Consider the following 13,818-nt stretch of genomic DNA (forward strand, 5'->3'; position numbering starts at 1 on the left):
TATTGACCATGTCTGTCAGGATTTGGCCAGGATTGTTCAGGTTTTGGTCACTAGATGCCCCATTGTGCTCTTTTGACCCTTTTTGTTTTTCCCTTGTTCTAGTTATTAGTTGCACCTGTGCCTCATTTCCTTGAATGTATTTAAACCCTTAGTGTTCCTCAGTTCTTTGCTCTGTGTTTGTATGTTAGCACCCAGCCATGTTGTGAACTTTTTGTTTCACTAGTTGGATTTTTCTTGAGGTTCTGGTTTGTGGATTTTTTTGTCTTGGAGGATATACATTTTTTTCTCTTGGAATTACTTTTGACGTTGTGGATTTATATTTTTGCCTGAAGATCTTTTCCTTTTTTCTTTATTAAATCACCGTCTCTAGTACTGCTGTGTCTGCCTCATCTTCTGGGTTCTGCTGACTATTAGTGGCTCAGTTTACTAAGTGACTGTTTCTCACACCGGAGACCTGAGTTCGTAACCGGGTCCTGACAATGTCTGGTGATAAGGTGATAAGACCTTGGGATAAACAGCATCACAATTTTTTTTAAGCAATGCACTCATCCCCAAAATAATTACGGTGCTCAGAAAATGTTAGATGCTGTGTTTGGCAGTCTTACCTGTGCCACAGTTTGTCCCTTGGTCACATACTCGTTGCCGACCTTCACTCTGGGGTAGCACAGAGCTTTCAACATCTCAGCTGAGTTCAGGCCCAGCAGGTAGGCAATTTTATCAGCCACTGGAGAGAGAACCAACAACAACAGACTCAGGGACACAAGATCACTTGTTTCTGATGTCACACTGACAAAATAGTTTTGTTAACTTCTTTGTGAGTTAGGTTTTGATTTTCTCCCATATTCATAATTTCAAATCATTTCTGAGTTTGGAATTTGGTTTCCAAAACTCTCCTGCATGACTTTTGCATCATTATATAATGGAAATTCTCCACTAAAGACGAACACTCAATGTAAACGAATCCTTCTTTATTAAGAGTAACATTGTTTGACTAAAATGAAAACAATGCCTTCCAATAAGGAGAAAGTTATCATGTTTGTTTTGCATGTTTCTCAACCTTACAATAGGGCTAAAAGCAGAACATTGTTTGAGAGTGATCCATGTGTATTACAGTAGTGATTGAGAGGGTTTTCCTACTCGGAAAGATGTCCTAGTTGAAGGAAACTGATAACTCGTGTTCTTCTGAAAGGGGAAATAACACTCACTTAATGGTGTTGAATGACCTTTGCTCTGACTTTCTGGTGAGGCCTAATCACTCAAAGGCTAGAGACACTGGGTGAGATTTCAGTATAATATGTAAATGCTGGTAAATGCTAGTAAGTAGTGTATTGCTGTTGTTGTTTGACTTCAATACACATTTCACCAGATTTGGTCTGCTGTTCTCTGACTCCCTGACCTTGTAACTCTGCCATGAGGTTGCCGATATGATAGGGGGAGCATAAGACAATTTGCAAACAGTTGTAATTCTCTTTGACATTTGAAATGGTTTGAACAGTTGTGATTCTCAGGTGAGAGTTTCGTCTGCTTGGGGATATTGAAATCGGGACATTATCAAGGGCCATCCACATTGACAGGCATGAGTTCCATGTGTACCATCGTGAGGATAAACTGCAACGCTATCTTAAGAAGAAAACAAAGAGACGCCAGAAGAATGAGTGCTGGAAGGGAGGAGGGGTGGTCAACCGTTACCTGTAACTGATTTAGGATTGTCCAAAATGGTTTATTTTGGGGTATTAGGTTGATTGTGGGGGTCTGCACACTTTGAAATGTTATTTAGTCATTTAGACTAGAAATCGAGATACTGATGTGTCACTAACATGCCACTGGCGACAGTATAAGACAAGGACAAAGTTAATGCTAGAAATATCATATGAATATACTATATGTTGACATGTAGTACATGTATACACTCCTGTCTTTAGATGTACATTCTGCCAGTGTCTGTGTGTGAGTCTTAAATTCAAGTCATATATTCAAGAAGCATGGGATCATTTATCAGTAGTTTAAGGTATGATTCGGAAAGTGGAGAAGGAGAGAAAATGATTAAACATGTATTCTTTATCTTCCCTGTTCAAGGCCATATGTATTCTAGGTGGTGTGGAACATGTGAGTGATCACCGTTCCAGATGAGGGACTAATTATTTGACTTGACCACGTTTTAGTACGTTTCATAAAGTGCCCTAGTAGCAGTGATTCATGTGTTATGGATCAGAATGATCTTTGTGCAACTGTATTTGTGGCTGATGGCAAAGTACAAAGGGGGCCTGTCTCTGAGACAGAATATTTCCACAAGAGTGAGATAGGAGTCATATCGTAGAGCTAACTATATAGATTGTGAACTATTGCCGTATAAAACTGTCTTATAGCTTCACTGTTTTGTATCATTATATAAATTGCTTATTCTCAAATAGCTGTTTGTGTATGAGTCTGAGTCTGAGTGTCTGTGAGTGGACTCACCCTCTGTGCCGTCTGGCTCGGCCTGCTCCTCACGCTGCTTCTGCTTGAATTTCAAGTTGCCATGGTGCACTACAGCTCCTGTCAGCTTGTAGATTCCAAGCTTCTCCTCATTAGTGAAGCCCAGGATTGTAATGGCTTCCTGGAATTAAAGAGGAAGTACAACAGTGATGAACTGAACGGTAGTTCGGTCAGTTACGCTACAGTTCTGTGCTGCTCACTCCAGAACGAATGGGATGGATAGATTTTACTCTTGGCCAACACATTAGTAGATGGCAGCACAAAATTAGTTTTACACAGTTCCACAGGACACATAGTGGCACTCTCTTGTGGATGTCTTAAATGTATGTGCCTCAAGGCAAAGTGTGAAGGAATGAAGTGTTCCTTTACGTTCATGCTTAATGTGACTAGGGGGCAGTATTTTCATTTTTGGGGAAAAAAAACATTCCCGTAGTAAACGGGATATTTTGTCAGGACAAGATGCTATCAACCAGATAACTCTTTCTCCGTATTCCCCAAGGTGTCTACAGCATTGTGACGTAGTTTTACGCATTTATGTTGAAGAATACCCGTAAGCGGCTACATTGCGCAAGTGGTCACCTGATGCTCCCAGAGAGATTCTCGCGTAAAATACAGAGGTAGCCATTACTCCAATCGGTCCAACTGAAAAACGAATTGTCCAGATGGATATATTATCGAATAGATATTTGAAAAACACCTTGAGGATTGATTATAAACAACGTTTGCCATGTTTCTGTCGATATTATGGAGCTAATTTGGAATATTCTTCGCCGTTTTCGTGACTGCAATTTCCGGGCGATTTCTCAACCAAACGTGAAGAACAAACGGAGCCATTTCGCCTACAAAAATAATATTTTGGAAAAAAGGAACATTTGCTATCTAACTGGGAGTCTCGTGAGTGAAAACATCCGAAACTCATCAAAGGTAAACTATTTAATTTGATTGCTTTTCTGATTTCCGTGACCAAGTTACCTGCTGCTAGCTGGACAAAATGCTATGCTAGGCTATCGATAAACTTACACAAATGCTTGTCTTGCTTTGGCTGTAAAGCATATTTTGAAAATCTGAGATGACAGGGTGATTAACAAAAGGCTAAGCTGTGTCTCAATATATTTAATTTGTGATTTTCATGAATAGGAATATTTTCTAGGGATATTTATGTCTGTTGCGTTATGCTAATTCGTGTCAGGCGATGATTACGCACCCGCATGCGGGATGGGGAGTCACTAGACTAACACAAGGCATTTAGAATCAAACAAAAAATACATGAAAATTCCTAGCAAGTTGGAATTTCACAGTGCATTCAGTGTGTATGGTGGTCCTATCCATTCCATATCTAGAGTTTGGTTAACCCTTTGTTTGACTCACATCTGTGGCATCCAGCTCTTCATTGTCATTAATGCTGGCCACAGCGATCTGACCCTGGCTGCACATGGGGAAGTCGTAGGGGTTGGTGGTGAGAAGCGCCAATTCTGTGGACAACGGAGAACAGCTTGTCTGTTAAATCTCTTAGAATTCTGCTGTTCTAACTTCAGTATCTCTCCCTCCTTTACTCAATAGATAAACTCAAGGATACATGTAGTATATAATAAATAGCATCAAAAGAGGAGACTGAGACTTGTGGACTAGTGCATCACAGTGTATTACTTGATAGATATTTCCCAGAGACCTGACCCATGTCTAGATGCCTTGTTACCTTGGATGTACTCATTGTAATAGTATTATTAGTGTGGAATATGAATATTTTTAACAAGTTCCATAGATGGGGGTGGGAATAATTTCCCCTGAACCTCTACTTTGTCGTACCAACTAGCTCAGGTTTGTGGCCTGTCATCATCTGGAAGAAGATGTGGTAGCCTCTCTCATCGGGCAGCTGGAAGGACACTCTGGACTTCTCCAGCAGGTCTGGGAGAGAGAGAGAGAGAGAGAGAGAGAGAGAGAGAGAGAGAGAGAGAGAGAGAGAGAGAGAGAGAGAGAGAGAGAGAGAGAGAAAAGATGAAATCAAATTTGATGATATGATCTCCTAAAAATAATCTGTGTGAATTTAGGAAAGTGTTGAGAAACAATCAAAACCAACTCACAGGTTTCAATGTCAGCTTTAGCCAGTTTACCAGCCTGGAAGTGAATCCTGATGAATTTACCCTGTAGTAGAGCATGGGGGTTATAAATAGGTCAAATAAAAATAAATAAACATTTTACTTTGATAGACCCCTTTAAATGTTACAGTTTGTTGGACATCTATTGATTTAACAAAAGGGAACTACTGAAATACATGTTTCCAATATGAGGTAACTTCCACAGTATGCCCTTCATACTTACAAAGCGAGACGAGTTGTCGTTCCTCACTGTCTTGGCATTACCGTAAGACTCCAGCAGAGGGTTAGCTGCAATGATCTGATCCTCAAGAGACCCCTGATTGAGACAAACACAAGTTTCTCAGAAACGGGAAAAGTGGTAAAGTTTGTTTTTCTCAATGACTTGAACAAATTTCTTGGAACATGATTCACAGCTGGAAAAAAAGTTTTCTCAGAAAACCAAACTGAAATGTGATTAAAAGTCAAACATAAGAACAACCTACCTGCATTTTGCTGGGGTCTGCTTCCTTCTTGCCACCAGACACTGCAATGGTGGCAAAGTACTGGATGACACGCTTGGTGTTGACAGTCTTTCCTGCACCGGATTCTCCGCTGGTTTATATGACAGAGAAAGAGGGGTTTTAGTTACATGTTTGAGTGTCAGATTGTCTTTCACTAAGAAATAGCATTGAAAAATACCTGTTTTCTAACATAAGTAAATCATTAACAAATATCCTTTCATCGACTCGTTATTACACATAACCTGATGCTCTAATCCATTCATAATGTCATGTATTTCATCACACCAAGTGACACCACAATAGAAATACTTCCTCAAGTGACATTTTAGTAAGCAACTTACGTAATCAGGACGGACTGGTTCTCCTTATCTGGAACCAAAAACACATTGCTTATCATACTCAACAACATTTTGGGTACATTATTGCATGCGCATGAATTTAATTTTGGAACATTTTCCAGCAAATTGTTCTAACCTAGATGAGAAAACTCTGAAGCATATTTGAATTGGATTTGATTTGATTTTACACCCAACTATCCATCTGTCCATCCATCCATCCATTAGTACTTATGGACTTTGAGATCTATATACACTTATGGACATCCATAGAGCTCCATTTTTATGGATTGTCTATCCATGTGAGAGACGACGACTCGGTCTCGACCTTTAAGTCCGGTGAAATTCTCCTGTCTTAGCTGGGTTCCTGTATGAACTTAAGCATTCTCTCTCTCTCTCTCTCTGTCTCTCTCTCTCTCGCTCTCTCTCTCTCTCTCTCTCTCTCTCTCTCTCTCTCTCTCTCGGAGGAGGACCTGACATTTGCTCCTGAGGTGCTGACCTATTGCACACTCTACAGCCACTGTGATAATTATTTGACCCTGCATGTCATCTATGAACATTTGAACATCTTGTATGGCCTTAATGGACATATACTCCTATAATCTCCAGCCAGAAAAGGACTGGCCACCCCTCAGAGCATGGTTCCTCTCTAGGTCTTTTCTTAGGTTGTCTTGGGTTTCAAGCTGGGTTTCTGTATAAGCACTTTCTGATATCTGCTTGTGTAAAAAGGGCTTTATAAATAAATGTGATTGATTGATCCAACCATCCATCCATGAGATATCGTACCAATCATCATGAACTGAAAGGCGTTGTCAGAGACGGAGAAGATATGGGGTGGAGCCTCCACCCTCTTCTTCCCTCTGTAGGCGTTGACAACCTCTTCGTCGTACACAGGGAGCCACTTGTAGGGGTTCACCGTGGCACAGAAGAGCCCAGAGTAGGTCTGGATGAAAGCATAATTAATTTAGGAGATTAACAAAGTCAGATTGACATTTACATGGATTTATGTGAGGATGTGGGTGTACTTTGGTAAACTGATGTGGGTTTACTGTATTGATTTGTTTTGGTTTCTACCTTTCATTTATGTGTAGTACTGTATGTGTATATTTATTATGTTCATGTGTGTGTGTTTGTATGTGCAGGTTTCTTACATAGATCATCCATGCTGCATAACGCTCTTTGAGGTTATACAACACAGAGGCTTCATTCAGGTAGGTCATCATGGCCATGTCCTCAATCTTGTCGTACTTAGGGGGGTTCATCTCATAGATGTCTGCATCTTTGAACTCTTTTCCTTCCTGAAACAGTCAGAAATCTAGATTACAACACAGATCAAACTGGACATGACTGAATGCTTTTTGCTCACTTTTTGCTCAAGTTTAATCATTTAAAAAATATATATCCACATTTAATCCAACTACTTTGTTATCACCCACTGACACATAACTGGAGATTCTTGACTAGTCATCATGAGAAATTACATATCATTTTTAAATAGCAGCATTAAAATTGATGTCTTTGAAGTTTATATTCTGCTTACAAAAAACATTGGAAGTTTCTTTTTGCACTTAGTTGACTTTTCAAGAATTAGAGTGATTGCACAAACTTGAACTTGAATACTTTTCAGATCAGACTTACCTCCTTACTGCCGTCAGGTTTCGTGACTGTTACAGTACACTTCCCGTCGGCCCTGGCAGTGACTAAACCCTTAAGGTACAGCTCCACCTTGTCTGTCACATAGCAGGCGTTCTTTGAATCAAAGGGCGTGGCTTGTGCCTCCATCCTCTCCTTCTCAGATTTACGGAGGTATATGGCAGCCTTGCCGTAGGCTTGCATCTCTGCGTCCGTACTCATGGTGACGGATAACTAGGAAAGAGATGAAACAAGAAACATGATTGACTCTGTGGTGCTTCCTCCCCAGTCAACAAAGTTAGGTGAGCGGTATCTCAAACCAAATATTCTCATCACTTTTATGTGAAGAGTCAAACCATGTCTCACCTTCTTTTCCCCTTCCTACAGATGAATGTGTACTTCTTGGAGGACCCTGTGAAACATGAGAGTGTTAGAAAACCCACAAGTCTAAAGCCTTGTCATTGAACCCCTAAAGGGCTAGAACACATTTAACTCAATCATTACATGTCAAATTCAACTACAGGTGCAACTGGTAACTTTAATTTACTACACATCCAGACATTCTGTCAGGAATTCAAATAAATTCCCTGAAAACCCAGTTACATTATAGAACACCCTTTCAAGTGCAAGAGCACCACTTTTGACTGTATATGAAAGTCTCAGATTTGAAGTAAAACACAAAATAAAGAAATACATTATTTTTAATGCCACTTGATTTAATATTGTAAAATCTTACAGAAGTCAATTCAAACAGTGCAGTTAGCTACTGCCTCAGATGCTGAGTACAAAGATGAGATAAATGGAAACATCTAAGAAGGTAGAGAGGTCTTACCACAGAGGAAGAAGGTATCTGACTCATGGATGCTGGGGCCTCAGCCTCTTATATCTGGTTGGAAGTGCCAACCAAGCAAAAGTTAATTATGGACCACTCTGGGAAAGGACATGAATTGTATGAGAGAGGTGTTTATTTCTGTGTCTCACTAGCACCTCCCACTTCTAGGAGCACCACTCTCCCATTACATTACTCTTAAATGACACGTTTTTCTAAGAATTGAATTTCACTATATTAACATAAATGAGAGATTTCATACCTAATAGTTATGACAATATCAAAAGTTTGATTAATCAAATTGATTCCAATGTTACTACCACTGACCCTCAAATACTGTAATAGAATCCATGTTGCCCCAATATCCTGAAATAGTTTTTATAAAATCTAATCTGATCTTATTTAGTTCCAGTTTAGTGGCATTAATCCTCACCAACAACTGTATATATACAGTACCAGTTAAAAGTTTGGACACACCAACTCAAGGGTTTTTCTATATTTTTTTCTATTTTCTACATTGTAGAGTAATTGGTCTCTCTCTCTCTAACACACCTGCTGTCTCTAACGCTGAATGATCGGCTATGAAAAGCCAACTGACATTTACTCCTGATGTGCTGACCTGTTGCACCCTCTACAACCACTGTGATTATTATTATTTGACCCTGATGGTCATCTATGAACGTTTGAACATCTTGGCCATGTTCTGTTATAATCTCCACCCGGCACTGCCAGAAGAGGACTGGCCACCCCTCATAGCCTTGTTCCTCTCTAGGTTTCTTCCTAGGTTCCTGCCTTTCTAGGGAGTTTTTCCTAGCCACCGTGCTTCTATATCTGCGTTGCTTGCTGTTTGGGGGTTTAAGCTGGATTTCTGTATAGTACTTTGTGACATTGGCTGATGTAAAAAAATGGCTTTCTAAATCAATTTGAATGATTGATTGATAGTGAAGACATCCAAACTATGAAATAACGCATATGGAATCATGTAGTAACCAAAGAAGTGTTAAACAAATCAATATGTTTTATATTTGAGATTCTTCAAAGTAGCCACCCTTTGCCTTGATGACAGCTTTGCACACTCTTGGCATTCTCTCAACCAGCTTCATGAGGTAGTCACCTGGAATGCATTTGAATTAACAGGTGTGCCTTGTTAAAAGTTAATTTGTGGAATTTCTTTCCTTCTTAATATGTTTGAGCCGAACAGTTGTGTTGTGACAAGGTAGGGGTGGTATACAGAAGATAGCACTATTTGGTAAAAGACCAAGTCCATTTTGTGGCAAGAGCAGCTCAAATAATCAAAGACAAATGACAGTCCATCATTACTTTAAGACATGAAGGTCAGTCAATGCAGAACATTTCTGTCGCAAAAAACATCAAGTGTTGTGATGAAACTGGCTCTCATGAGGACCGCAACAGGAAAGGAAGACCCAGAGTTACATCTGCTGCAGAGAATAAATTCATTAGAGTTACCAGCCTCAGATTGCAGCCCAAATAAATGTTTCACAGTTCAAGTAACAGACGCTTCTCAACATCAACTGTTCAGAGGAGACTGTGTGAATCAGGCCTTCATGTTCCAATTGTTGCTAAGAAACCACTACTAAAGAATTCCAATAAGAAGAGACTTGCTTGGGCCAAGAAACACGCACAATGGACATTAGATCGGTGTAAATCTGTCCTTTGGTCTGATGAGTCCAAATTTGAGATTTTTGGTTTCAGCCGCCATGTCTTTGTGAGACACAGAGTAGGTGAACGGATGATCTCTGCACGTGTGGTTCCCACCATGAAGCATGGAGGAGGAGGTGTGATGGTGTGGGGGGGCTTTGCTGGTGACACTGTCAGTGATTTATTGAGAATTCAAGGCTCACCTAACCAGCATGGCTACCACAGCATTCTTGTATTGGGCCAGTAACCAAAAGGTTGCTGGATCGAATCCGAGCTGACAAGGTAAAAATATGTCATTCTTCCCTGAGCAAGGCAGTTCCCGAGGCGCCGAAGATGTGGATGTTGATTAAGGCAATTCAGAGGGGTTGGGTTAAATGTGGAAGACACATTTCAGTTGAATGCATTCAGTTGGACAACTGACTAGGTATCCCCTTTCCCTTCCCTTTCCCTTCAGCTATACGCCATCCCATCTAGTTTGCACTTAGTGGGACTATCATTTGTTTTTCAACAGGACAATGACCCAACACACCTCCAGGCTGTGTAAGGGCTATTTGACCAAGAAGGAGAGTGATGGAGTGCTGCATCAGATGACCTGGCCTCCACAATCACCCGACCAGAACCCAATTGAGATGGTTTGGGATGAGTTGGACCGCAGAGTGAAGGAAAAGCAGCCAATAAGTGCTCAGCATATGTGGGAACTCCTTCAAGACTGTTGGAAAAGCATTCCAGGTGAAGCTGATTGAGAGAATGCAAAGAGTGTGCAAAGCTGCCATCAAGGCAAAGGGTGGCTACTTTGAAAAATCTAAAATCTATTTTTGATTTCTTTAACACTTTTATGGTTACTACATGATTACTACAAATAACTATTGTTAATTAATAGTTTTGATGTCTTCACTATTATTCTACAATGTAGAAAATACTAAAAATAAAGAAAAACCCTAGAATGAGTAGGTGTCCAAACTTTTGACTGGTACTGTATGTTCACCTTGTCACACCCTGATCGGTTTCACCTGTCTTTGTGCTTGTCTCCACCCCCCTCCAGCTGTCACCCATCTTCCCCATTATCACCTGTGCATTTATACCTGTGTTCTCTGTTTGTCTTTGCCAGTTTGTCTTGTCAGGTCTTACCAGCGTGCTTTCCCATCTTCCTGTTTGCTCAAGTGTCGTAGTTTCCCTGGTTCTGACCATTCTGCCTGCCCCGAGCATGCCTGCCGTTCCGTACCTGCCTGACTCTGACCCGATTACGAACCTCTGCCTGCCCTTGGCCTATCTTTTGCCTGCCCCGTTTGGTCAGTAAACATCTGTGATTCTTGCTGTCTGCATCTGGGTCTTATCCTGAGTTCTGGTACACATTTCCTGAGTTCTGGTACACACATCTGGTACACAACTACTACTTCCGGGTTGAGCGAGCCGGTCGCATCCGCGCTTCGGTCTGCAGGTTGTATAACTTTTTCATTACATTTCATTACATTTCATTATAGTACAACGGTCTGATTTGTCTAATCTTAGCAATTTCTTCTTAGCTAGCTACATAGTCGTCGTTGTATCAAAGATAATTGCGTAATTATCGTATTTCGTCAGTCCTCCTATCTGCCCAACACGTTCACCGTCTACCGTAGCACTGTAGTAACTATCACACTCAACTGAACGACTTGATTAGTGTAGTGTTAGCTAGCTACATAGTTGTCTTTGCTGTCTTCGTATCCAAGATAATTGTGTAGTTTAGAGTGTGGAGTCTTAGAGTGATAATTGCGTTATTATCGTATTTCGTCAGTCCTCCTATCTGCCTAGCAGCTAGCCAGCTAGCATACGTTCACCGGCTACCGTAGCACTGTAGTAACTATCACACTCAACTGAACGACTTGATTAGTGTAGTATTAGCTAGCTACATAGTTGTCTTTGCTGTCTTCGTATCCAAGATAATTGTGTAGTTAGAGTGTGTAGTCTTAGAGTGATTATCTTAATTTACCGAGGTTAGCTAGCCAGCTATTTTGTCGTCCTTAACGTAGGAGACACTCCTAGCTAGCCAATAGCCAGCCAACGTCTACTGAATAGAACTTTCGCATTCCGGTCGCATTCCGCTTCGCTCCACAGGTAGTATCACATTTTCATTTCATTTCATTACAGTCCCAACGGTGTGATTTGTTTGATCGTCTTTGTTTCAAAGATAATTGTGTAGTCTAGAGCGATTTTCTAGATTAGCTAGCCAGCTATTGTCGTTCTCCTAACGCAACGTAACGTAACCAACACTGCTAGCTAGCCAGCTAGCCCCCGAAAAGCAGCATTGTAGAAACTTCACACTCAACGGAACGACTTGATTAGGGTAGTGTCAACAACGCAGCTAGCCTACCTCAGCAGTACTGTATCATTTTAATCATTTTAGTCAATTAGATTCTTGCTACGTAAGCTTAACTTTCTGAACATTCGAGACTTGTAGTCCACTTGTCATTCCAATCTCCTCTGCATTAGCGTAGCCTCTTCTCTAGCCTGTCAACTATGTGTCTGTCTATCCCTGTTCTCTCCTCTCTGCACAGACCATACAAATGCTCCACACCGCACCCTAATCTGGTGGTCCCAGCGCGCACGACCCACGTGGAGTTCCAGGTCTCCGGTAGCCTCTGGAACTGCCGATCTGCGGCCAACAAGGCAGAGTTCATCTCAGCCTATGCCTCCCTCCAGTCCCTCGACTTCTTGGCTCTGACGGAAACATGGATCACCACAGACAACACCGCTACTCCTACTGCTCTCTCTTCGTCCGCCCACGTGCTCTCGCACACCCCGAGAGCTTCTGGTCAGCGGGGTGGTGGCACCGGGATCCTCATCTCTCCCAAGTGGTCATTCTCTCTTTCTCCCCTTACCCATCTGTCTATCGCCTCCTTTGAATTCCATGCTGTCACAGTTACCAGCCCTTTCAAGCTTAACATCCTTATCATTTATCGCCCTCCAGGTTCCCTCGGAGAGTTCATCAATGAGCTTGATGCCTTGATAAGCTCCTTTCCTGAGGACGGCTCACCTCTCACAGTTCTGGGCGACTTTAACCTCCCCACGTCTACCTTTGACTCATCCCTCTCTGCCTCCTTCTTTCCACTCCTCTCCTCTTTTGACCTCACCCTCTCACCTTCCCCCCCTACTCACAAGGCAGGCAATACGCTCGACCTCATCTTTACTAGATGCTGTTCCTCCACTAACCTCATTGCAACTCCCCTCCAAGTCTCCGATCACTACCTTGTATCCTTTTCCCTCTCGCTCTCATCCAACACTTCCCACACTGCCCCTACTCGGATGGTATCGCGCCGTCCCAACCTTCGCTCTCTCTCCCCCGCTACTCTCTCCTCTTCCATCCTATCATCTCTTCCCTCTGCTCAAACCTTCTCCAACCTATCTCCTGATTCTGCCTCCTCAACTCTCCTCTCCTCCCTTTCTGCATCCTTTGACTCTCTATGTCCCCTATCCTCCAGGCCGGCTCGGTCCTCCCCTCCCGCTCCGTGGCTGGCCTGGCTCGACGACTCATTGCGAGCTCACAGAACAGGGCTCCGGGCAGCCGAGCGGAAATGGAGGAAAACCCGCCTCCCTGCGGACCTGGCATCCTTTCACTCCCTCCTCTCTACATTTTCCTCCTCTGTCTCTGCTGCTAAAGCCACTTTCTACCACTCTAAATTCCAAGCATCTGCCTCTAACCCTAGGAAGCTCTTTGCCACCTTCTCCTCCCTCTTGAATCCTCCTCCCCCCCCTCCTCCCTCTCTGCAGATGACTTCGTCAACCATTTTGAAAAGAAGGTCGACGACATCCGATCCTCGTTTGCTAAGTCAAACGACACCGCTGGTTCTGCTCACACTGCCCTACCCTGTGCTCTGACCTCTTTCTCCCCTCTCTCTCCAGATGACATCTCGCGTCTTGTGACGGCCGGCCGCCCAACAACCTGCCCGCTTGACCCTATCACCTCCTCTCTTCTCCAGACCATCTCCGGTGACCTTCTCCCTTACCTCACCTCGCTCATCAACTCATCCCTGACCGCTGGCTCACGTCCCTTCCGTCTTCAAGAGAGCGAGAGTTGCACCCCTTCTGAAAAAACCTATACTCGATCCCTCCGATGTCAACAACTACAGACCAGTATCCCTTCTTTCTTTTCTCTCCAAAACTCTTGAACGTGCCGTCCTTGGCCAGCTCTCCCGCTATCTCTCTCAGAATGACCTTCTTGATCCAAATCAGTCAGGTTTCAAGACTAGTCATTCAACTGAGACTGCTCTTCTCTGTATCACGGAGGCGCTCCTCACTGCTAAAGCTAACTCTCT

The 13,818-nt window shown here is 42.5% G+C and overlaps 1 protein-coding gene across 1 annotated transcript; it reads right to left on the minus strand.

Moving 5' to 3' along the window:
• Positions 1-605: 605 nt before the first annotated feature.
• On the minus strand, positions 606-6,705 carry LOC115128131 (myosin-2-like; the record flags this gene model as incomplete). The annotated part of the gene is made up of 10 exons (XM_065014582.1): positions 6,558-6,705; positions 6,193-6,349; positions 5,413-5,440; positions 5,054-5,162; positions 4,795-4,887; positions 4,557-4,617; positions 4,282-4,380; positions 3,844-3,947; positions 2,458-2,596; positions 606-724 (listed from the first exon to the last, which is right to left on the minus strand). Coding segments are annotated over exons 1-10 (1,020 nt in total), but the record flags the coding sequence as incomplete, so codon positions are not given.
• Positions 6,706-13,818: the final 7,113 nt, after the last annotated feature.

This window comes from Oncorhynchus nerka, unplaced genomic scaffold (assembly GCF_034236695.1).
Source record: "Oncorhynchus nerka isolate Pitt River unplaced genomic scaffold, Oner_Uvic_2.0 unplaced_scaffold_2587, whole genome shotgun sequence".
NCBI classification, from domain to species: domain Eukaryota; kingdom Metazoa; phylum Chordata; class Actinopteri; order Salmoniformes; family Salmonidae; genus Oncorhynchus; species Oncorhynchus nerka.